This window comes from Odocoileus virginianus, unplaced genomic scaffold (assembly GCF_023699985.2).
Source record: "Odocoileus virginianus isolate 20LAN1187 ecotype Illinois unplaced genomic scaffold, Ovbor_1.2 Unplaced_Contig_2, whole genome shotgun sequence".
NCBI lineage: Eukaryota > Metazoa > Chordata > Mammalia > Artiodactyla > Cervidae > Odocoileus > Odocoileus virginianus.
In genome coordinates this window covers 4123336-4145979 of record NW_027224319.1, presented here as the reverse complement: position 1 = coordinate 4145979, position 22644 = coordinate 4123336, and the positions used below count along the sequence as shown (strand labels likewise).

At 44.2% G+C, this 22644-nt stretch overlaps 1 protein-coding gene across 1 annotated transcript; it reads right to left on the bottom strand.

Moving 5' to 3' along the window:
• Positions 1-421: 421 nt before the first annotated feature.
• Positions 422-22095, bottom strand: FAM240A (family with sequence similarity 240 member A). Its single transcript, XM_070463314.1, has 3 exons — positions 22025-22095; positions 2543-2707; positions 422-1047 (listed from the first exon to the last, which is right to left on the bottom strand). Exons 1-3 carry the CDS (start codon positions 22093-22095, stop codon positions 945-947), a joined length of 339 nt encoding a protein of 112 aa, XP_070319415.1. The 3' UTR covers positions 422-944.
• Positions 22096-22644: the final 549 nt, after the last annotated feature.

Here is a 22644-nt window from a genome sequence, read left to right as displayed (position 1 = left end):
TGACAATGATATTTCAAAGTCCAGAATCTATGTGACAGACACTTTGTTTGGGTGGCAAGATACACCTTAGCTGAGCTGCTGGCATGTGGAGATCTAAAGCAAGAAAATGAAGAACATGTGGGACTTGCCTAGTGGTCCAGTGATTAAGGCTTCTTGCTTTCTCTGTGGGGTCGTGGATTTGATCCTAGTCAGGAGAACTAAGACCCTGCATGCCTGAATGGCCAAAACAAAGAGCACACATGCCAGCAATGGCATGTCAACCAAGTTATATTAAAATTATCCTAATCTTATTGAGTGGTTCTATGTGAACGTGTTTTTGAATAAGCCAATTAAATTCATGTGAAGAAAACATAGTATTAGATCAATTAATTTATAAACCTTATATGAATGACTATTTACAATATTTTTATTGCTGCAGACAGGTGCATTTCTCTTATAAAAAGAAAACAAGAGAAAGGATTATATGATCTGTTTCTTAGGGGAAATGTGGAGCAAGACTACTGTGCAAATGTTTAAAGTATTGGGTTGGCCAAAGGTTCATTTGAGTTTTTCCATAAGATGTTATCAAAAAGCCTGAGTGAACTTTTTGGTCAACTCAGTATGATCGTAAAAATCATCACCCCCCCACCTCATGTGCTTAGAATTTCAAATATTGGGATTTCAAAATTAGAAGATAATAATATGGAAATAAGGTAAGCTGCATAGAGCTTTGATGTTAGATAATTCCATCTTTAGAGGTACAGGGAATAATATTCTGGCTCCCATGAAGAGAAGGCTATCTTGGCTAATAATTCCCACTCAGCACTGGAGAAGGATTCACAGGTAGATCCCCTCACAGGTGGGGGAAACAACGGTATGGGATATGTATGGTGTAGCAAAGGGACTAAGGGATTTGCACTGGCTTGTCCCGGCAGAATGACCTCAGTGCTTTGTATCCTCTTGTGTCAATGAAGCTCTTGGCCAACGTTAGCCTGCTTTTCTGTCTCATCTGGATTGCTGCGTAGTCTCAGCTTTGTTTCCACTTTCTGCTTCCATTCTTCCCTGAGCCTGAAAATAGAAACAAAATATACACAAATGGAGCATTCCTCTCCAGTGACTTTTGGTTCAGGGAAGCTCCTTTCCCTTTTATTCTGAAGGTGTTCTATGTATGCTTGTGTGTGTTCGGGTTTTAAAAGGTATGCAGAGGACTTGCAAATTTAAATATATACATATTTGAAATCTCCTTTCTATTTGAGCCCTCGTGGCTCAGATGGTAAAGCATCTGCCTACAATGCGGGAGACCCAGGTTTGATCCCTGGGTTGGGAAGATCCCCTGGAGAAGGAAATGGCAACCCACTCCAGTACTCTTGCCTGGAAAATCCCATGAATGGAGGAGCCTGGTAGGCTACAGTCCATGGGGTCGCAAAGAGTCAGACATGACTGAATGACTTCACTTTCTTTCTTTCTTTCTATTTGAGCACTATTTTAGTCTTAATTTCTAAACTTTCCTTTGAAAGTGCAATATCTTTAAAGTACAGGGTTGGGGGGGGGGAAGCCCTGCCAATCTAGAATTGTTTACCCAGCAAATCTATCTTTCAAAAACCAGAGGTGAGAAATAACTGTATTCATATGATTGCAAGGTTCTTACCCTCTACAGGAAATGATGTATCACTTGAAGGTAGACTGTGATAAGTATATAAATCCTAAAGCAACCACAAGAATAACACACGGAGATATAGTTAAAAAGCCAATAGAGGAGACAAAATGGCTAGCATACATATGCCCCACAGCCCCTGGCTACACAATAGTTGTGAATAGACAGCAATTGAACTGTTCCCTCTGAGGGAACAGACAAGCTGGCCTGTCCTTTCCTGTGTCCTGTAGGTGATTCCCTGCAGTCATCGAGAGGCTGTGTATGTGAGGGTGGTGAAGTGCCACTGTTTCCAGAGACAGCAACCCAGGTCTGCTCACATGAGTCACTGCTCTCCACTCGACTTGCTTGGCTGGAACAGGGTTGCATGCCAGAGGGCCCAGAGCCTCCCAGAACCACGCAGGACATCCTGTGTCATTACCCAAATGAGCACTGAGCATTAATTGGTCATTGTCTCCTTTGTTTGATTGCTCTTCATGGATACATCTGTTGACATGCTCCACAAATTTAGTGTAACCCTCACACACTAGAAATGGTGACAGAGAGGAGAGATCTTTCTGGTTATAAAGATGAGAGCTGTGTACACTTGTTAACTTGGAAGAATTTCTTAAATTACTGCCCATAACCATAGATGGTGGCAGGACCACATGCAGGGAAAATTAAAATACATTGCATCCTCTAGGATTGGCATTTTTCTGGGGAAATAGATTTTGCTTTCAAAAAACACACAAGCAAAGGTCATTATGATGTGTCCATGTAGGTTCATGAATTGTAACAGAGTAGCCTCTGGTGGGGCATGTTGCTGGTGGGAGAGGCTGTGTGTAGGGGGATTTTGCTGTTAACCTAAAACCACCCTAAAAATCAAAGTTTATTTTTAAAAATTAATAATAAAAAAGTAGACAAGGCGCGTACTTTCTCAGTGCACTTCTTCCCAGGCGATGTTCTTCTGATTCTCGGTAGTAAGTCTGTTTGCCAATTTCCCTTTCCCAGAAGCGTTTGAGTTCGTGACAGGTGTTCCGGCAGAAGACCTCCCGGCGGACGTACTGATTGTTCATCCCCTGAAAAAGAAAATATCGACTGAATCCCCACAGAACATGCTCCCTTATACTCTGGAAGGTACATATCCTGCTGTTTAACACCTGACGGAGGCCTCAATCAGGCACAAAACCTCATGGTGGGGGCATACTGGTTTATTGATGGGATCCAGGGATGTGACTGCAGAAGCTCCCCGCTGAAGCATGTCACAAGTGAAGTGAAAGTCACTCAGTCCAACTCTTTGTGACTCCATGGACTATAGTCCATGGAATTCTCCAGGCCAGACTACTGGAGTGGGTAGCCTTTCCCTTCTCCAGGGGATCTTCCCAACCCAGGGATCGAACCCAGGTTTCCTGCATTGCAGGCGGATTCTTTACCAGCTGAGCCACAAGGGAAGCCCACAAGAATACTGGAGTGGGTAGCCTATCCCTTCTCCAGCATCTGACAAATACCTCTGTCCTTCTTTCCCCCTCATAAATGAATGACTTCTCAGCTTTTTATCAGCAGGAAGTATGAGCCAGGCATATTATGCTATTGGTCCCTTTAGTTTTCATATCTCCATGAGTCAATATCCCCTTCCTCATTTTCTAGGCGAGACATTTGAGGAGTGATTAAATTCGCTCGAGGTCTCATTTGAGGAGCGATTAAAATCGCTCGAGGTCTCATGGCTGTAACAGGCAGAAGGCAGGCTGCACACCTCTGAACATTTTCAGGCTCTTTACTAAAGAGATTTGTCACAGAAAATAGTTCCCACATCTGACACAACAGAGCAAGCAGCTCGGTGTGCACGTGCATGTGTGTGCACGCACGTGTGTATATGCACGCTTGTGTGTGGAATCACACATGTCAGGTTCTCAATAATGCTCACTGTTTACAAGAAGAGGCCACTGCCCAACTCCAAGACCTCGGTGGGTCCAGAAGACAGGTCAAAACAGGGGCTGAGGGGTGAGAGTGGGTGCACGGAAAGGAGTTAACGGGCAACTGGAAATGTCCAGGGAGGAGCTAGGACCAGGTGGCAGAGGCAAGGGTAATGGAGGCATTCTGAAGAGGTCAACTCCACATGGTGAGCAAAAGTGAGGGGTGTCAGTGGCGCTGCCCTGGCCATGCCTGTGCAAAGACGGGCAACCAGAGAAAGGATTGTGCAGAGCAACCCCGAGCAATGTTGGACAGAGGTTGAGTTGTCTGGGCGCTAACATCCAAGGAACTACTGAAGGTGCCTGTGGATACGTGGTCTGGAATCAGCATGAAGTTCTGGATCACAGCTCTCCCAGAGGGACGGGCAAGGACACTAGGGCAGGATGGAGGTGAGACAGGTTTGAAACCAGATGTTTACTCCAGACCTATCAACTTGAGGCACCTGCTCTTTGCCAATAATTCTCCAGGTCTCAGTCTCCTCATCTTTAAAATTTCTCTGAAGATTAAATTTGATCATAAATATAAAAGTGTTTTGCAGTTTATGAGTTCTGATCTAAATACACAAAGCCTTTTGTAATTCTAAAACCTCAAATTGTACAGGATATAGGAAAATAATTAGCAATAAGTAGTCATCGCAACCTCCCCCCAACTTTCTTGCTATAGACATAAAATAATTATACTTCTCTTTTCTTTCTGAATCAGTGTCTGTTGACCTTCACTGACCTTGGAGTGACTTGGGGAACTTGACAAAAAATGGATGCCAGGGATTCCTCCTTAAGGAGTCTAATTTCATCAGCCTTGAAAATGTACTAGGTGTCAGGATTTTTTAAAGTTCCTCCTGTGATTCTAAAGTGCAAGCCAAGGTGAGAACTCAGTCTTTGATCCTGTCCTCTTGTGTGTTGGTCATGTCTGTGTCCAGAGCTGGCTCCAGGGAGGCTGAGGTAGTGAAGGCTGGGCCTAGGTATGTCTCAGCAACAGCTGTCTTTCAGGGAAGACACTGTTTTACAGGTAAGGAGGTTGAGTAGCAATCTGACCTTATCAAGGTCATATAGGTGGTAAGTGAGGCAGCTGTCATACTCAGGGCCTGGGCCCCATTCCCTGCCCCAGCTGTCCCCTAAGAAGGAGGAGAGTGACTTTCTTATCTCCTGGAAATGCTCAGTGATCTCACACTTTCCTGGCAAAAGAGCAGAGATCCAACTGTCCTTGCAGTAAGTTCCCAGAGCTTTTAGGAAATGAGATTATCCTATGTTTTATTTAAATATATTAAAATGTGTACTGGTGCTCAATAAATATTTGTTGAATAAATGCCCCCCCCCCTCCAAGTTATCTTTATCCTGAAGGTCTGGCCAGGAAGTGGCGGTGGTCCCTGTGGCAGTGCTTCAGGCACTGAGGGCCAGTCTGTGGGGCCAGTGAGGGGCACACTGAGGTCACCTGGCCTGGCCTGAGGGCCTCGGGGTGCTTCCTAAGGGCGGGGACATGCAGGATGAGTAGGTAGGTGCACCCAGAGTGTGGGAAGTGGACTCCAGAGGCCTATGGTGAGAGCCCTGCAGAAACAGAGGGACAGAAGCAGATGGGGTGGCCTGGTAACTTTTTCAGGTTGTGGAAATGTTTTATATCTTGTTTCTCATCATGGTGACACAGCTATATCCAATGCTGAAACTTATCAATCTGTACACCTAAAACAGGTGAATTTTATTACACATAAGTTGTGTCTCAATAAATAAAGAAAAATTGTCTTCTATCTTTGGACCAGAGATTCATCCAAGTTCCCCAGCTCTAGCCTCCTGGGAGATTCAGCATCTCATTGTTAGGATTTAGCCCATTCCTTCAGGGATAATACACATTTCCAGGAACATTTGTGTTTTCTGGCTTCTAAAATGAGGACAACTACTCTATCTTGCAGAAATGTGACAAGGAAGATATCAGTAGTCGGAAAGTCCTTTGAAAATGTGGAGGATTGTCCTTGATGAATAAGTGACTATTTGTCTATATCTGCTCAGCCAACAATACCATCCACCAGACGGTGTTCTCAGGTGGCACAGTGGTAAAGAATCTCCCTGCCAATGCAGGAGACACAAGAGACACAGGTTCGATCCCTGGGTCAGGAAGATCCCTTGGAGGAGGAAATGGCAACCCATTCCAGTATTCTTGCCTGAAAAATTCCACGGACAGAGGAGCCTGGCAGGCCACAGTTCTTGGGGTCACAAAGAGTCAGACATGACTGAACGACTGAGCACATAGCATTCCTGTCAAGAGACTCAATAGTATTCCTTCCAGTCAATCACCACCAACTCAGAAAAGCCATTAACTTCAATGACAATTATAAACTTTACTTCACAAAATTAATGCATGCTTAAAGAGAACAGCAGCATGTAACACCTTCATAGAATTCAGTTAAACAAAGTGTGTTGAATTTTTCACCATCCGTGAGGCATCAGTACTGCCCCAGGGGCCAACTGATCTTAGTGAGTCAGCTGAGACAAAGGCACATTTGCCCATTGTGAGTGCTAATTGCTGTGCCAATCATTTAACTTCCCAAGTCTCTGGTTACTCGGAATATAAAACCCAGATTGAGGGATGTGAGAGTTATGTCCATAAGAATACTATGACTCTTGGCTAGTTGTGGTTCATTGTGTCCCAGCTGACCGAGGAAATTCCAAGGTGAGGGAGCTTGGCAGCAGCAATGGAATGAATGGACCAGCAGCAGGGCCTACAGAGATGCAAAACCCACCAGCTCTGATAGGAGGAGCTGTGGTCCCACTGGGTGGAGCAGACACTCACTACTTTTCTCTCTGTCTTCTGAGCATGCTTTATTGACTATGCCAAAGCCTTTAACTATGTCGATCACAACAAACTGGAAAATTCTTAAAAGAGATGGGACTACCAGACCACCTGACCTGCCTCCTGAGAAATCTGTATTCGGGTCAAGAAGCAACAGTTAGAACTGAACGTGGAACAACAGGCTGGTTCCAAATCAGGAAAGGAGTACATCAAGGCTGTATATGGTCATGCTGCTTATTTAACTTATATGCAGAGTACATCATGAGAAACACTGGACTGGATGAAGCACAAGCTGGAATCAAGATTGCCAGGAGAAATATCAATAACCTCAGATATGCAGATGACACCACCCTTATGGCAGAAAGCAAAGAAGAACTAAAGAGCCTCTTGATGAAAGTGAAAGAGGAGAGTGAAAAAGTTGGCTTAAAACTCAGCATTCAGAAAACTAAGATCATGGCATCTGGTCCCATCACTTCATGGCAAATAGATGGGGAAACAGTGGAAACAGTGACAGACTTTATTTTTTTGAGCTCCAAAATCACTGCAGATGGTGACTGCAGCCATGAAATTAAAAGATGCTTGCTCCTTGAAAGAAAAGTTATGACCAACCTAGACAACATATTAAAAAGCAGAGACATTATTTTGCCAACAAAGGTCCATCTAGTCAAAGCTATGATTTTTCTAGTAGTCATGTATGGATGTGAAAAGTTGGACTATAAAGAAAGCTGAGCACCAAAAAATTGATGCTTTTGAACTGTGGTGTTGGAGAAGACTCTTGAGAGTCCCTTGGACTGCAAGAAGATCCAACCAGTCCATCCTAAAGGAGATCAGTCCTGGGTGTTCATTGGAAGGACTGATGTTGAAGCTGAAACTCCAATACTTTGGCCACCTCATGTGAAGAGTTGACTCATTGGAAAAGACCCTAATGCTGGGAAGGATTGGGGGCAGGAGGAGAAGGGGACAACAGAGGATGAGATGGCTGGATGGCATCACCGACTTGATGGACATGGGTTTGGGTAGACTCTGGGAGTTGGTGATGGACAGGGAGGCCTGGTGTGCTGCGATTCATGGGGTCGCAAAGAGTTGGACATGACTGAGCAACTGAACTGAACTGAACTGAAGTTAAGTCTTACTGTAAAGCTACAGTAATGAAGATGTGTGATTTCAGCAAAAAAAAAAAAAAAAGGCCAAAAAAACACATCAAAGACATGTCTCGACAAAGTGTTGAAATGTGAAATACGTGAAAAAAAAAAAGCAACCAGAAAATCCTCTAAGGCCCACACTGTATATAAAAATTAACTTATTATAGATCTAATATAAAATGTAAAACTATAAAACTTTTAAAGAGAAAAGCTAGTGGTTTTGTGTGTGTGTGTGACTTGGGGCTAGGTAAAGAATTCTTAGACATGACATAAAAAGCACACTCCATGAAAGGAAAAAAATTTCAATAAATTGGGCTTCATCAAAATTGGAAAGTTTTGCTCTCCAAAAGAGAATGAGAAGACGAGATACAAATTGAGAAAAAAATATTCGCAAATCATGTTTTTGACAAAGGATTTGTGTCCAGAATATATGAAGAACTATCAAAACTCAGCAGTATGAAAGCAAACAACCCAAGTAAAAGATGGGAAAAGCACTTTAACAGACACTTCACCAAAGAGAATGAACAGATAACAAGTAAACATTAAAAGACGTTGAACATCATTAGCCACTAGGAAAATACAAATTAAATGAAAAGTGCAGAGATACCACTACATCCTTATAAGAATGGCCAAAATAAAAATTTATATATTGACAATATCAAGTGCTAGAGGGGAGAGGTGTAGAGCAACTGGAACTGTCAATGTATGACTTGTCAAGTTAAACATATTCCCACCGTATGACCCATCAGTTCCACTCCTAGGTATTTAGCCTAGAGAAATGCAAACTATGGCTTCCCAGGTGGCTCAGTGGTAAAGAATCCACCCGCCAATGCAGGAGATGCAAGTTCGATCCCTGGGTTGGGAAGCTCCCCTGGAGAAGGAAATGGCAACCCACTCCAGTATTCTTGCCTGGGAAATCCCATGGACAGAGGAGCCTGGCCGGCTATAGTCTATGGGGTTGCAAAAATGTCAGACACAACTTAGCGACTCACCAACCAACAACAATGAATGTAAACTAATGTTCTAGTAAAAATCTGTACACCTATACACAGTTCTATTTTTCATGCCTAAAAGTGGAGACAACCAACAGTCTTTGAATGTGTGAATAACTGTTGAACATCTGTAGGATGAAATACTGTGCAGTAATAAAAAAAGAATACTGTTGATATTTTCAATAACTTGGATGAACCTCAAAGGCATTCATGTTGAGTGGAAGAAGCCAGTCTCAATAGACTATATACCCTTTATGATTCCATTTATACAACATTCTTGAAAAGACAAGCCTATAATAATTGCTTGGGGTTAGAGATGGGGGAGAGCATAACTTCAAAGCCAGAGCATGAAGAAATTAGGGGTAGGGGTGATGGAATTGTTCTGTATCCCGACTGTGGTGGTAGTTCCACAGAGATGAATATGTGGTAAATTCTTAGAACTGAGCATGCACAGAAGAGTCATTTTGCTCTATGTTAACATACAAATCAAAATTTAAAAATAGAACAGAACTGTTTTTGATTTTTCACTGATTTGATAAGATTCAGTCATTGAAAAGTCTAAAGATTATTTATGATCCCTGAAACATCACAGAACCTTCCCAATTGTTGCATGGACCAGCTGCACTGGTATCACCTAGGAGTTGTTATGAATGCAGAGTTTATCAAGACCAAAATCTGAATCAAAATCTGCATTTTAATCTGATCCCTAGATGATTCATGCACATAGGGAAGTTTAAGAAGCTCAGCTTCAGAATTACAAAGACCAGAATTTAGTACATCCTCTTAAGCATCAGTCTTCTGAGGAGCCCGCTGTAGTTGAGCATCTCTATTTGAACGGATGTTGATTCCACTGAGGTTTAGCATCTCCCCTTCAATATGCACTGTTTCTGTTTACAGGATTTCATCTTATCAGAGCCTTGTTAAATGGACACTGGAATGGATTTCTGGTTCTCTCACAGAGCAGTTTTGAATGCATTACTTAAATATATAAACTACATATGGAAAAGTCCTGTTGAGATTTCTAAGCAGTGGAATTCCACCATTCCCAAACAGGTGTAAGGTGAGAGTTCAGAGGGAAAGATGAACCCCAGTGGCTGAAAAAGACAGGGTTACAAGAACTCTCTCCATTCACTTCCCCTCGAGAAGTGCAAGATGAACTTTCATCCCACCTACACTCAAGTTCAACATCATTTACCTTTGTGATGAATCTGCTGCTGTCTTGATACAGTGTCAAGGAGGGTGAGTATTGCAGCTAGGGTTTGCAACAGCCCCGGTCTGGTCCTGAAACCTTGGGGCATCAACCCTTTATATGTGGAGGGGAGGTGTTTCAGAAACAACTCAGCCTTTCAAGGTTACAGGCACCAAATTAGTAGCAGAATCACAGAGATATCATTCCAGGCACACGATGACCTCCTTCCTGGTGAAAAATAGCCCCCATCGCCTGTTCCCCCTACCCACCCCAGGGCAGGTAAGCTTCTGCTCGGGCAGGCCCTGCAGGAACCATGACTTGGCTGGAACCAGAGTTATTGTGCAAAATATGCTCTGGATTATGCATGAGCTTGAACCTGCTGTGCATCAGGTTGGCCTCAGCCCTTCAGAGAGTAAACGAGCCCAGGATGGTGTGACAAGCCACACTTTGGGGTCACTTTACAGGATGACTTGGAGATGTGTGCTGCCCTTTGGAGCTGCTAATCCACTCGGGGCGCTTGGTGATGACATTTCACAGTTTGCTTACTTCTCCCCCAGCGGGAGCAGGAACTGGATACCGATGACCCTCTTCCAGCAAAGGCATTAAACTGAGAAGGGCTTCTCAGTTGAAAGGGGCCTTCAAGCAATTTCAAGGAGCTTGTTGTGTTCTTGGGTTAAACATCTGAAATGGTCCCTATCTGAGGACAGTCAGGTCATCATCAGAACCTGCTGGGCTACTAGTAAGCGTGCTTATAACTTAGTTATATGAGTGTCAGTGTCAAAGCTCAAGCCTCCACTGTAAAATCCGAGGGCAGTGAAGCAAGTGGAATTGCTGATGTTCAATCTGCAGAGGTATTCTAATAAATCTTTTCTCTCCTATTGTGAATGCCTCTTGGAATGGCAGAACCAGATCATGCAGTGGAGGTTTTCTCATCAGGGGAAGAAGGCGCTACCCCTCAAAGCATCCATCACCTATGCAAAACAATAGCAACAGCAACGCTGATATCACTGGACTGTATGTAAAGGTAAAGATACCCATTTTGCTTTTACTGTTTTTCTGCTGATACCTGTTATATGCAAACAGAGAGGATAGGATAAAAAAGCTATTAAAATATTTCTTCTGTAAGTTTTTAACTCCATTTTCCTCTTTAAAAGAAATCCACAATGGAACGATATTTAATAGGTGAAAGATTGTCTTGAAAGTTTTTTTTAAACTGACATGCTATATGCATATATTCCTCAGACTTTAGACAAACCATTAGCAAGTCCTCTAAGAAAAAATGTATCAAACTGAGCTTCTGAAGAGCTGCTGCTCCTCTGGTGTTCACAAGTGATCTGAAAAACCCACTTAAGGCCCTAGCGTGGAATTTCACAACCTCCATAATTCGTTTACTCCACAGGACACACATTTCTGATTTTCGTAGTTTGAGTTTTGGATTGACAACACAGAGTCAAAAGATTGACAGACCCATGTGACCCAGGACATTGCTGAACCACTGAATTCACCAACCCGAGAGGCTTCCAGTCTTAGGAAACCATAATAAGTGAGAACATGAATTTCCTTTATGGTCCTAAGTCAGTTGAGATGTTCTTTCACATCTTTTCCCCTAGAATATAATCTATTCTTTCTCTTTTCCTGTTCTTTCTGAATTTTCCTCCTCCTCATATTTCTGGTAAGGTTTCCATGCACACTGGCTCAGACATGCACATGGCAAAGGGCATACACTTGGAGGCTCTGGGCTTCCCTGATAGCTCAGCTGGTAAAGAATCCGCCTGCAATGTGGGAGACCTGGGTTCAATCCCTGGGTTAGGAAGATCCCCTGGAGAAAGGAATGGCTATCCATTCCAGTATTCTGGCCTGGGGAAGTCTGGCCTGGGTCGCAAAGAGTAGGACACGACTGAGTGACTTTCACTTTCACTTTCTTTTGGAGGCTCTGGATTTGAATCTCAGCTCTGTCACTAGTTGATTCACACTGCTTAAGTAGTTTTGTTAAGTCTCAGCTTCTTCATTGTAAAAGAGGAATGATAAAACCTATAGAGAGGGACTTCCCTGGTGGTCCAGTGGCTAAGACTCTGAGCTCCTAATGCAGAGCGCCTGGGTTTGATCCCTGGTCAGCAAACTAGATCCCACATGCCGTGGCTAAAGATCCCACATTCCACAATTAAGACCTGGCACAGCCAAATAAATAAATAAATATAATATATATTTAAAAAACCTGTAGAGAGATATAATAATGGTAAATAATTGTTTTATTATATCATAAATAAAAACTAATGTTTATTAACTCTTTTTAGGTGTCTGGTACTGTTCTAAGCTTTATAGGTACAAACACAGTATGCTACACCTAAGACTGGTGACTATCGTCACTCCCACTTCATAGATAAGACCGTGGCACAAAAGGGTAAGCATCTTATCTGAGGTCATATCAATAGTAAGTGACAGATTGGGGTTTGAACCCAAGCAGCGTGACTTTAAAGCCCTTAATCCATCATGAGCTCCAGCATTGTTAAAGGTCACACCCAGATTTCTCTGGGTCTCTGCCCTGTGCTTCCATCATCTGTTCCCCAGTGATAAGTTACGTGGGGATGGGGGTTGAAACTTCATGCAAAGCTGTGGGGCTGCCGGATAAAGTGAGAGGAGAGGACAGCACTCAAGCCAGACCCCCCATCCCCCAGGGGACATCTCTTGGGTACCAAGGTCATGTCAGTACCAGCAGGGCAGCTCATAGAGACTCTGTTGGGGACTTGCTGTTTTCTTCATTTGAAATGTTTATTTTGAATAATTCTAGATTCACAGGGAATTACAAAGAGATGTACAGGGTGGTACTGCACACCCTCCACCCAGTTTCCTCCAGAGTTAGCACCTGGTATAGCCACAGTACAAGATGCAAAACCAGGAAATACACTGGTACCATCCACAGAGCTTCTTCAGGTTCGCCTGGTTTCACAAGCACTTGGTGTGTGTGTAACTCTGTGTAGTTTTATATGTGCAGATTTGCACATTTACCATCACAGTCAAGATACAAACTTGTTCCATGGTATGGATCCCCTGTGTTTTCCTTTTATACTCACAGCCACTTCCCTCCTTCCTTCCCCCCCAACCTCTGCCAACCACTAATTTTTCCTTCATCTCTGCAATTTTGTCATTTCAGTAATGCTATATACTGCAGAAACCATGCAGTGTGAACTTTTGAGGTTGACTTTTTGCATTCAGACAGATTTCCTTGAGATCCCTTTAAGCTGTTGTGTGTATCAACAGTTTGTTCCTCTGCATTGCTCAGTAGTAGCCCATGATGTGAATGCATCAGCTTCTTTCATTATTTACCTACTGAAGGATGTTTTGATTGTTTCCAGTTTTCTGGATATTATACCCAAAGCTTCTATGAACATCCATGTACAGGCTTTTTGAGAACAGACAAAAATCCTTCTCTGGAATAAATACCCAAGAGTTCAATTGCTGGGTCATATGGTAAGTATTTGGGCTTCCCTGGTAGGTTGCCTGGTAAAGAATCTGCCTGCAATGTGGGAGACCCTGGTTCAGTTCCTGGGTTGGAAAGACCCCCTGGGGACGGGACAGGCTACCCACTCCAATATCCTTGGGATTCCCTGGTGGCTCAGTTGTTAAAGAATCTACCTGCAATGCAGGAGACCTAGGTTCCATCCCTGGGTTGGGAAGATCCCCTGGAGGAGGGCATGGCAACCCACTCCAGTATTCTTGCCTGGAGAATCCCCATGGACAGAGGAGCCTGGTGGGCCACAGTCTATGGGGTTGCAGAGTCAGACACGACTAAGCGACTAAGCACAGGTCAGTCCATGGTAAGTGTTAATACAAGTTTAGGTTTTTAGGAAACTGCAAAACTACCTTGCTTTGTTTTTTAAAACTATTCTTTTTAGAATAATTTCACACAACAGAAATTTTGTTAAGAAGGAATAGTACAAAGAGTTTCATACCGTCACCAAGATTAACCAAATGTTAATTTTGCAACATTTGCTATAGCATTTCCTACATCTCTCTCTTTCTTTCTCTCTACCTATCATCTGTCTCTATCCATCCATCCCATCCATCCATCATCTCATTTCTGAACTGTTTTAAAGTAAGCTGCATATATCATGTCATTTTCCTCTTTGTTGTTGTTCAGTCGCTAAGTCATGTCTGACTCTTTGTGACCCCATGGACTGCAGCACACCAGGCTTTCCTGTCCTTCACTATCTCCCAGAGTTTGCTCAAACTCATGTCCATTGAGTCAGTGATGCCATCCAACCATCTCATCCTCTGTTGCCCCCTTCTCCTCTTGCCCTCAATCTTTCCCAGCATCAGGGTCTTTTCCAGTGACTAGGTTGTTCATATCAGATGGCCAAAGTACTAGAGCTTCAGCTTCAGCACCAGTTCTTCCAGTGATTATTCAGGGTTGATTTCCTTTAGGATTGACTGGTTTGATCTCCTTATAGTCCAAGGCACTCTCAAGAGTCATTTTCCTCCTAAGTACTTCATATTTCAGTGTGTATTTCCTAAGAACAAGGACATTCACTTACATAACCACCATATAGTGGTCAAAATGAGGAAATTTAACAATTATTATCTCAAACACATGTTTTTCAGATTTTTCTCAATGCAACTGATACCAGTTCGCCCCCCTGAAATCCAATCCAAGATCATACAGACACTGCATTCACTTGTCATGTCTCCTTGATCTCATCAATCTGGAAAAATTGCTCATCCTTTTAATTTAATTAACTAATTAATTTAGGTCTTTTGTGACAGTGACAGTTTTTAATACCATAGGTCAGTATTTTGTAGAATACCCTTCAGCCTGGCTTTGTGTGATATCTTGTCATCATTAGAATCAGATTATGGATTTTTGGCTTAAGTGCCACTGAAGTGAGGTTTCCTGTTCAGGGCACCCTAGCAGGAGGCACAGATAGCCATTTGTTCCATGTTGGTGGTATCAGTGTTGATCATTGATTAACATAGTATCTGCCGGTTTTATCCACTGTAAAGCTATTATTTCTCCCTTTATTTATAAGTATTTTGCGGGGAACTAATATGAGACTGTTTATATCTTGGTGCTCATCAAACTATCAGCCTCTAGGTTTAGCATTCACTGATGACTCCTGCCTGCAACATTTTTTTTTTATAATAATAAACATTTTTATAAATCTAATTCGATCTTTCCTTCTACATGTATTAGCTGGCATTCTACACTAGTGTTTGCTCTTCTCAACTATCTGTCTGTCTGTTGGTCAGTCTAGATACTGTCAGTATGGACTCATGGATTATTATTTGAGTCACTGGATTATAATCTGTTATTACCATTTTTTATTTCAGTGCCCAGACTATTGCAGATTTGGCGAGGGGTAGCCTCTTCAAGCTGGCATCTATGTTTTTTGACACGTCCCCATCCTCCCTTGGTGGCTCAGACAGTAAAGAATCTGCCTGCGATGCAGGAGACCTGGGTTCAATCCCTGGGTTGGGAAGATTCCCCCAGAGAAGGGAATGGCTACCCACTCCAGTATTCTTGCCTGGAAAATCCCATGGACAGAGGAGCCTGGCAGGCTATAGTCCATGGAATTGCAAAGAGTCTGACATGACTGAGCGACTGACAACAAAAACAACATCCTTCTTGAGGCCTTCCTTACTTTTTGGCACAAGATGTCCCAGGCTTATCTTGTACCTTTCCTGCCCCAGTCCTGGTATCAGCCACTTCTCTTTGAAGCCCTAACTCCTTTTACTGAGAAAAGTGTTGATGCAACATGACCAGTGTGCTGGGTGTGCCTATTGCATTGGAGGGGTCACAGCTTCTGAGCCCTCTCAGCATCTGGGTTTTGAGCTTTCTGAAGTTGAAAAATTAGGGGGATGCTGTATAACCTGATGCTGTTTGATTGGTTTCTCGTTGTATTCATTCCTAAGACAGCCCCATACACTGGAAATGGGATGTTTTCTGAGTTGAGGGTTGGAACAATGCCCTCAGGGCTAGGCTTGGCCTAGCAGGGCAGCTGTGAGAGTTAAACGGCTAAAGCAGTCCTTGGAGGACAGGAGAGAAGCCAGGGCCAAAGCCTGAGAAGACTCCCGAAACAGCCACCAGACAGAGCATTTGGAAAATGCAGCTGCTTTGCTCCTCACGTAGCTCCTGTCCCAGAGGAGACCCTGCTAGATGGAGATATTGTTGCTTCTGGTGTTGATTTTGCTGTCATTGTACACAGCCTTTCTTAAAAATAAGGGATTTGTGCTGATTCAATTTTTGTCTCAAAATGGTGAAGGAGAATTCCAAGGGTTGTCAGAGTCCAGCTGGATTTTGTGATGTTGTGCTCAACATGGCACATATTCTTAGCTCTGAGAGTTGAGTTATCAGATATGGTGGTGGGGATGGACAGAGAGAGAGCAAAATAAATAGCATGAAACCAGGACTCTCTGACAGAAGATAACTACCCAGGTTTAAAAACCCTCCTCCAAATGGGCCAAGGGAAACCCAGTTAGGAAGACCAGCCTGCATACCAGGTATCCTAATCATCAAGAGTCATTCCGCTCTAGGCCAGTGGGGACCTGGTCTAGCCAGCAGGCTCACAAATGGGACTTTGTGAGATCCTATTTATAAGGAACAGGGCTGCTTTACTAAGCTTGGGGGCTTCGTGGAAGCAAAAACGTTATGAATCATTGGTTAGAAGAGGGTTGGCAGAAAATATACTTGTAGCCCAGACCAAGGAAGTGGAAGAGTCCCCAGAAAGGGCCAGCCTTGACCTTTGCAATAGGGCTCTGAGAAGCCCCTCATTAGAGGAAAGTACTTTCATTCAGCGCCAAGATGCAAATACTGCCCCTCAACAATGTTAGGCTTTTTACAGGCAAGTTCAAGGTCAGTAAGGCAGAAATTGGGGGAGGCCAATACAGCCTCTTACTAACCTGGGTTTTGCAACACTGCAAGTATTTATATGGGTTGCATGATATTTCTGGCCCTTAATTCAGCTGCTTTTCTGGGATAAGCTCACTGGAGCAGGAAAGGCTTTCCTAGGGCTAGTAGCACTGAACTTTCCTGTTAAGAAAATGGTTGTCCCATTTTCTAATACTCCATGGACTGCCTTTCATTCCCTAAAAAAACTCACACTGCTTTACACATGACATATTAGTTATCCCATTATTTCATACTTGCGAAGAATGTAAAATTAATAAGATGATAAAATATTTAAATTTAAGTAGAGGAGACATTACTTTGTTACAAAGGTCTGTCTAGTCAAAGCTATGGTTTTTCCAGTAGTCATATATGGATGTGAAGTTGGACCATAAAGAAAGCTGAGTGCCGAAGAATTGATGCTTTTGAACTGTGGTGTTGGAGAAGACTCTTGAGAGTCCCTTGGACTTCAAGGAGATCAAACCAGTCCATCCTAAAGGAGATCAGTTCTGAATATTCATTGGAAGGACTGACATTGAAACATCAATATTTTGGCCACCTGATGTGAAGAACTGACTCATTGGAAAAGACCCTGATGCTGGGAAAGATTGAAAGCAGGAGGAGAATGGGGCAACAGAGGATGAGATGGTTGGATGGCATCACTGACTCAGTGGACATGAGTGTGAGTAAGTTCTGGGAGTTGGTGACGGACAGGGAGGCCTGGCGTGCTGCAGTCCATGCAGCACAAATCGCAAAGAGTCGGACGCGACTGAGTGACTGAACTAAATTGAGAGGAGACTAGTTTTCTATGAGCGGGGCAGAGAAAGATGATACTAATATTTGTGTACATTCTATTGTGAAGCATTTGATGCTGTACTGTAGTTCTTTGCTGATTATCCTCACATGAGGTTCTTGTCCCTATTTTATAGACATGAAAATCAAGTCTGGGAGAGACTGAACAACAAGCCTATGATCTCACAGCTGGAAGTGGCAGAGCTGAGGCTCAAACCTAAGTCAGTCTGATCTCAAATTCTGCAAGTGCTGTTGAAGCTGGTATGTTTGTACCTGGTTGAAATTGGCCTATATATTAGGCACATAGGATATAAGTAGTAAATATCCATGTAACATATGATTAACATTGTGTAACCTGATCCACACTTGAGGATGCCTCTACTTAAAGATTATTATCTGTCATTTTCCTTGGTGGCTCAGCAGTAACGAATCCGCCTGCCAATGCAGGAGATGTAGGTTCTATCCCTAGGTTGGGAAGATCCTCTTGGGGAAGAAAATGGCAATGCACTCCAGTACTCTTGCCTGGAAAATTCCATGGACAGAGGAGCCTGGCGGGCTACAGTCCATGGGGTTGCAAAAGAGTCAGACGTGACTTAGTGACTAAACATACGTGAAACGTGAAATATAGTCACCACAAGCAAAGAGATCTTTGGATGGCTCAGCCAAACCCAAGAGAAGTCTGGAAGCTGTGTTAGCCGTCCACAGCAGCACTGTGTCCCTGACTTTGTCATCTCTGGATGACTTTAGCCTTAAACCCGTGCTCCTTCACTGGGACCCATGGGGAGGTTAAATAGGAAGTAGCTTACCATCTTTCATCTCCCTTCCTCTTCTCTCAGCAATTCCTTTTCCAGGGCTCATTCTTTACTTCCAGGCTCTGCCTGACCTAATGAAAAGGCTGGGACCCTGAGATATGACTGTGACCCTGAACAGCTGAACATCTACTATTGATTTTGTAGGAAGTTTTTTAATTTACAAAGTGCTTTCAATCACATTGTCTAATGAGTTATCAACAAGGGTTAGGAAAAGTGGTAAGAAGTAAGGCAAAGATGACAAAAGGCGTAAGATGAGCCTGGGAATGAGGCTGATCCTTTGGAGAGGGGGTGGAGGTTGATGAAGAAGATGGTGTTGGTGAGCCAGCCCCTGAGCACCAGGCAGAGACAGGACAGGACTTGACAGAATCACTGACCCACAGGCCCCATTTCCCAAGACCCTTGCCCACTGCAGACCCCAGCTGATACAGAGCCAGGAACTGTCATTTCTCCAAGAGACAGCTACGGCAAACTCTGACAGAAGCTTCCCTCTGATGCTTCACATGCATTCATGTGGTCAGGACCGCATGGTCAGGACCATTTTGTGATGCATTTATCTATGCCCTGGCGGCTTATCCTTAAGAACCTCATTTAGAATGGTGCTTTGCCAAAGATAAGAGTTGTGAAGTTGACAGGGCCTGGGGCTGTGTCTCTCTTGGCCTGACCTTTTCCACTCCTTTCTGAGTCTGATCCATATTCCATTACCTTCAGATAAGCTGTGCTTGCTTGGTGGGGAGTGGGTGCCAGTGAGTAAGCTGCCTGGATTCTACCAGCGTTTTCACAGTCTTGCGTGCCATTCTGTACAGAAAAACGAGAATGGAGGCAGATTTTCCAGCAGTGCTGTGGGGAAAATTATTCTGGGCAAGGACTTTATGAACTCTTTCCAGCCACCAAAAGTAAGGCTGCTGAGTCCAGGCATGTCTGGCCAAGCACGTCCTTACGTTTCAAGGGTACAGCTTGGGAAGGTACAGCAGCCGCTCTCTGGCCAACCCTGAGGCTGGCCACATGGAGGAGGGTCGGGTCGGTGACCCTGTGATGGAACTCCTCCTCCGCTCCCCGCCCAGGATGCGGGTGGGTGAAAATAGGTATGCAGAGGATGGTATGCTGATGCCCTCTGTTAGGAGGGCAGCTGGTGGTCTGTGAGCCAGCACACAGCCAGGGCTGCCTCTGCACAGCGGTGATACCAGCAGCTGGACCCGAGGGCCTCCCTCCACCCACAGTCAGGACCCTGTGCTCTCCAGTATTTCCTGATGATGGTCTGCTCACTGCAGTGACGAGACGTGACTTGCTGCATAAAGAGGGGATTTATTCCCCACAGAGTGATAATGCTATTGTTTCAGAGTTGAATGCTGAACCTGAGTATTTCCATTTGCTCCATATTTAGCACCACCTGCTCTGCACTATTCCCCTCTGTGTGGTTGTCTCTCTACACCCCAGGCTGTGGGCACCATGGTCTGTGGGGGTTATGTCCTGTGCGTCATGGTGTGTCTGCCCCAAGCATCTAGGACAATGCTTTGTTGCTGTTGTTCAGTTGCTAAGCTGTGTCTGACTCTTTGCGACCCCATGGACTGTGGTACATCAAGCTTCCCTGTCCTTCACCATCTCCCAGAGTTTGTTCAAATTCATGTCCGTTGAATCAGTGATGCTATCTAACCATCTCATCCTCTGCTGCCTTCAGTCTTTCCCAGCATCACGGTCTTTCCCAAAGAGTTGGCTCTTTGCATCAGGGAGCCAAAGTATTGGAGCTTCTGCTTCAGCATCAGTCTTTCCCAGTGAATATTCAGGACTGATTTCCTTTAGGATTGACTGGCTTGATCTCCTTGCTGTCCAAGGGCCTCTCAAGAGTCTTCTCCAGCACCACAGTTTGAAAGCATCAATTCTTTGTCACTCAGCCTTCTTTTGGCCCAACGCTCACATCCATACATGACCACTGGAAAAAAATCACAGCTTTGACTATATGGACCTTTGTCAGCAAAGTGATGTCTCTGCTTTTTAATACACTATCTAGGTTTGTCATAGCTTTCCTTCCAAGGAGCAAGCGTCTTTTAATTTTGTGGCTGCAGTCACCATCTGCAGTGATTTTGGAGCCCAAGAAAATAAAATCTGTCACTGCTTCCACTTTTCCCCTTTCTATTTGCCATGAAATGATGGGACTGGATGCCATGAGCTTCATTTTTTGAATGTTAAGTTTTAAGCCAGCTCTTTCACTGTCCTCTTTCGCCATCTTCAAGAGACTCTTTAGCTCCTCTTCACTTTCTGCCATTAGAGTAGTATCATTTGCATACCTGAGGCTGTTGATATTTCTCCTGGCAACTTTGTGGGGTTGTGATTCATCCACCCTGGCATTTTGCATGATGTACTCTGCATATAAGTTAAATAAGCAGGGTGACAGTATTCACCCTTGTCAGGCTCCTTTCACAATTTGCATACGCCAAGCATTTTTTCCCCTACTAAATGTTTGTTAGCTCAAGAAAATCAGTAACAGTAGATTTAATTTGATTCAAACCCATATTTTGGGGATGAGATGGGGCTAGGGATGGAGGATGGGGTTTAAGGACCTGGAATGTGGAGTCAGTGTTGGAATCTGTCTTCACCTACCAGCTGTGTGGCCTTGGGCAGGTCAGTCACCCTCTCTGAGTCTCAGTTTCTTTTGCTGTGAAATGGAGGTAATAATAGTTATTCAACACTATCATTGAAAGCATCAAATGGGATCACAAGTATGTACACATTTTCTAGCAAAGTTCCTGGCAAAGTAAGTCCACAATAGGTGGACGAGTATTGGAAGCTGTTATGAAAACATTAAGAACCAGAGGGGTTAAATGAATTGTCCCAATTAATACAATGGGTACTATTTATTCAGTTGTACTACAGTGTGGGGTATGCGTGCTTAGTCATATCTGACTCTTTGTGACCCCCTGGACTGTAGCCCACCAGGCTCCTCTGTCCATGGGATTCTCCAAGCAAGAATACTGAGATGGGTAGCCATTCCCTTCTTCAGGTTGCAACAAAAGAAGCCAGTGCAGTGAGAAGCCTCGGTACCACAACTACAGAATAGCCCCTGCTTGCCACAACTAGAAAGAAGTCTGCCTAGAGCAATGAAGACCCAGCTCAGCCCAAACCAAAAAACCCTATGGAAAAAAAAGATGATGAAGAGGCTAGCTAGGGCAGAGAGCTGAGTCCCAGGCAGCTGCTGTTCCTTCACCTCCAGCCTGGGAGCCAGGAGATGGGCCTGGTCTTTGCCCTCACCTTGGGGAAGGATGGAACTCTCTACCTGCTGGGGCTGCCACCTTGGGCAGGTGGAAACATTGTTTTCAGGCAAGAGCAGCAAAAAAAATGCACTATTCCTGATATATTCAGGGAAATAATCTACTGGATTTTAGTCCAAATATCTCCCGAGGCTGTGCACAAAAAAGCTTAGATGAGCCTGGCCACCTCCCGTCATGCCAGGTGTCTTGCCCAGGAGTGGAGCAGAAGGGCGTTGGGAGCTGAAGGAGATACCCTGAGGTGTGAACTCAAGTTACTCAGTACTGCTGTGTGGGGGTTGAACTCTAAAATGTTTTGCCAAAGCTACTGCAGAAGAATAATAAAAGGAAGGAAAGAAGAAAGGGATACAATCCTCTTAATGATCCCATTAAAATGAGAACCTCATCTACCGTTTTCTAAAGCCATTGTTTTAGAACCAGGCCACATGCTCAGCTCTGTTCCGTGTTTGGCCTGGGGTGTTTAGCACACGCTGCAGTGAGGCAGCCAGAGGGAAAACTGTTTGGAAGAGACTTACAGGAAGAGATCTGATTCCTGAGAAGCATGGTGGTGGGACCTCCCCGCCTCCCTTCCAAAACCTTTCTTGAACACCACTTACAAGCTGGCACTGGTGCCGGTGGGGACGATGATGAGCAGCCTGCCTGGGCCCTCATTCTGCCCACAGCACATGGAGGCTCAGGCCTTGAGACAACTTGCTGGCAATGGAGGGGGTGAGACTTGCTCCTAGGCCGTTGGAGTCCAAATCCACTGTGCTGGGAAAAAGACCAAGCTTTGGACGGCCAGCACTTGGCAGCCTGAAAAGGTGTGTCTGTGGTTTCCTGCTCTTCTCCATCCTCTTTAAAGGCCCTTCTTTCTCATCACTCCTCCTCTTCCCAGCAGAGGCCCCACCCAAGGAGGAGGCTTTTCTTCCCTGTGTGCAGGAAAGGGCTTACTTGGCTTCTTCCAGGGCCAAAGGGAAAAGTGGCTCTTCAATAAGAATTATCCAGTCGACTTCATGATCTCCAGGAGCATGTGTATCTGTTGAGTACCTATGGCTCTGAGCCTCCTTTTGGCTATTTTTCAACGGGTGGTTGGAACAACTCACTTCCCAGTGATAGCAGCTGCCTCAGTGACTGATAGACACCAGGGGAAGGGCCACATCCATTTCAAAGAACATCAGTCAGGTCTGCCCACCTAGCAGTTTCAAGTTGGAAGGAGGCTGAGGACCAGTAACACGGC

What these genes read in the sequence shown, in the direction of transcription:
- FAM240A (XM_070463314.1), bottom strand. Translation starts at nt 22,095, where the DNA reads ATGTGCTGTGGGCAGAATGAGGGCCCAGGCAGGCTGCTCATCATCGTC. An exon ending in ACCGGCACCAGTGCCAGCTT is followed by an intron (nt 2,708 to 22,024) that starts GTAAGTGGTGTT and finishes GTGGGGATTCAG; the next exon opens with TCGATATTTTCTTTTTCAGG. An exon ending in GGAAGAAGTGCACTGAGAAA is followed by an intron (nt 1,048 to 2,542) that starts GTACGCGCCTTG and finishes TTCTATTTTCAG; the next exon opens with GCTCAGGGAAGAATGGAAGC.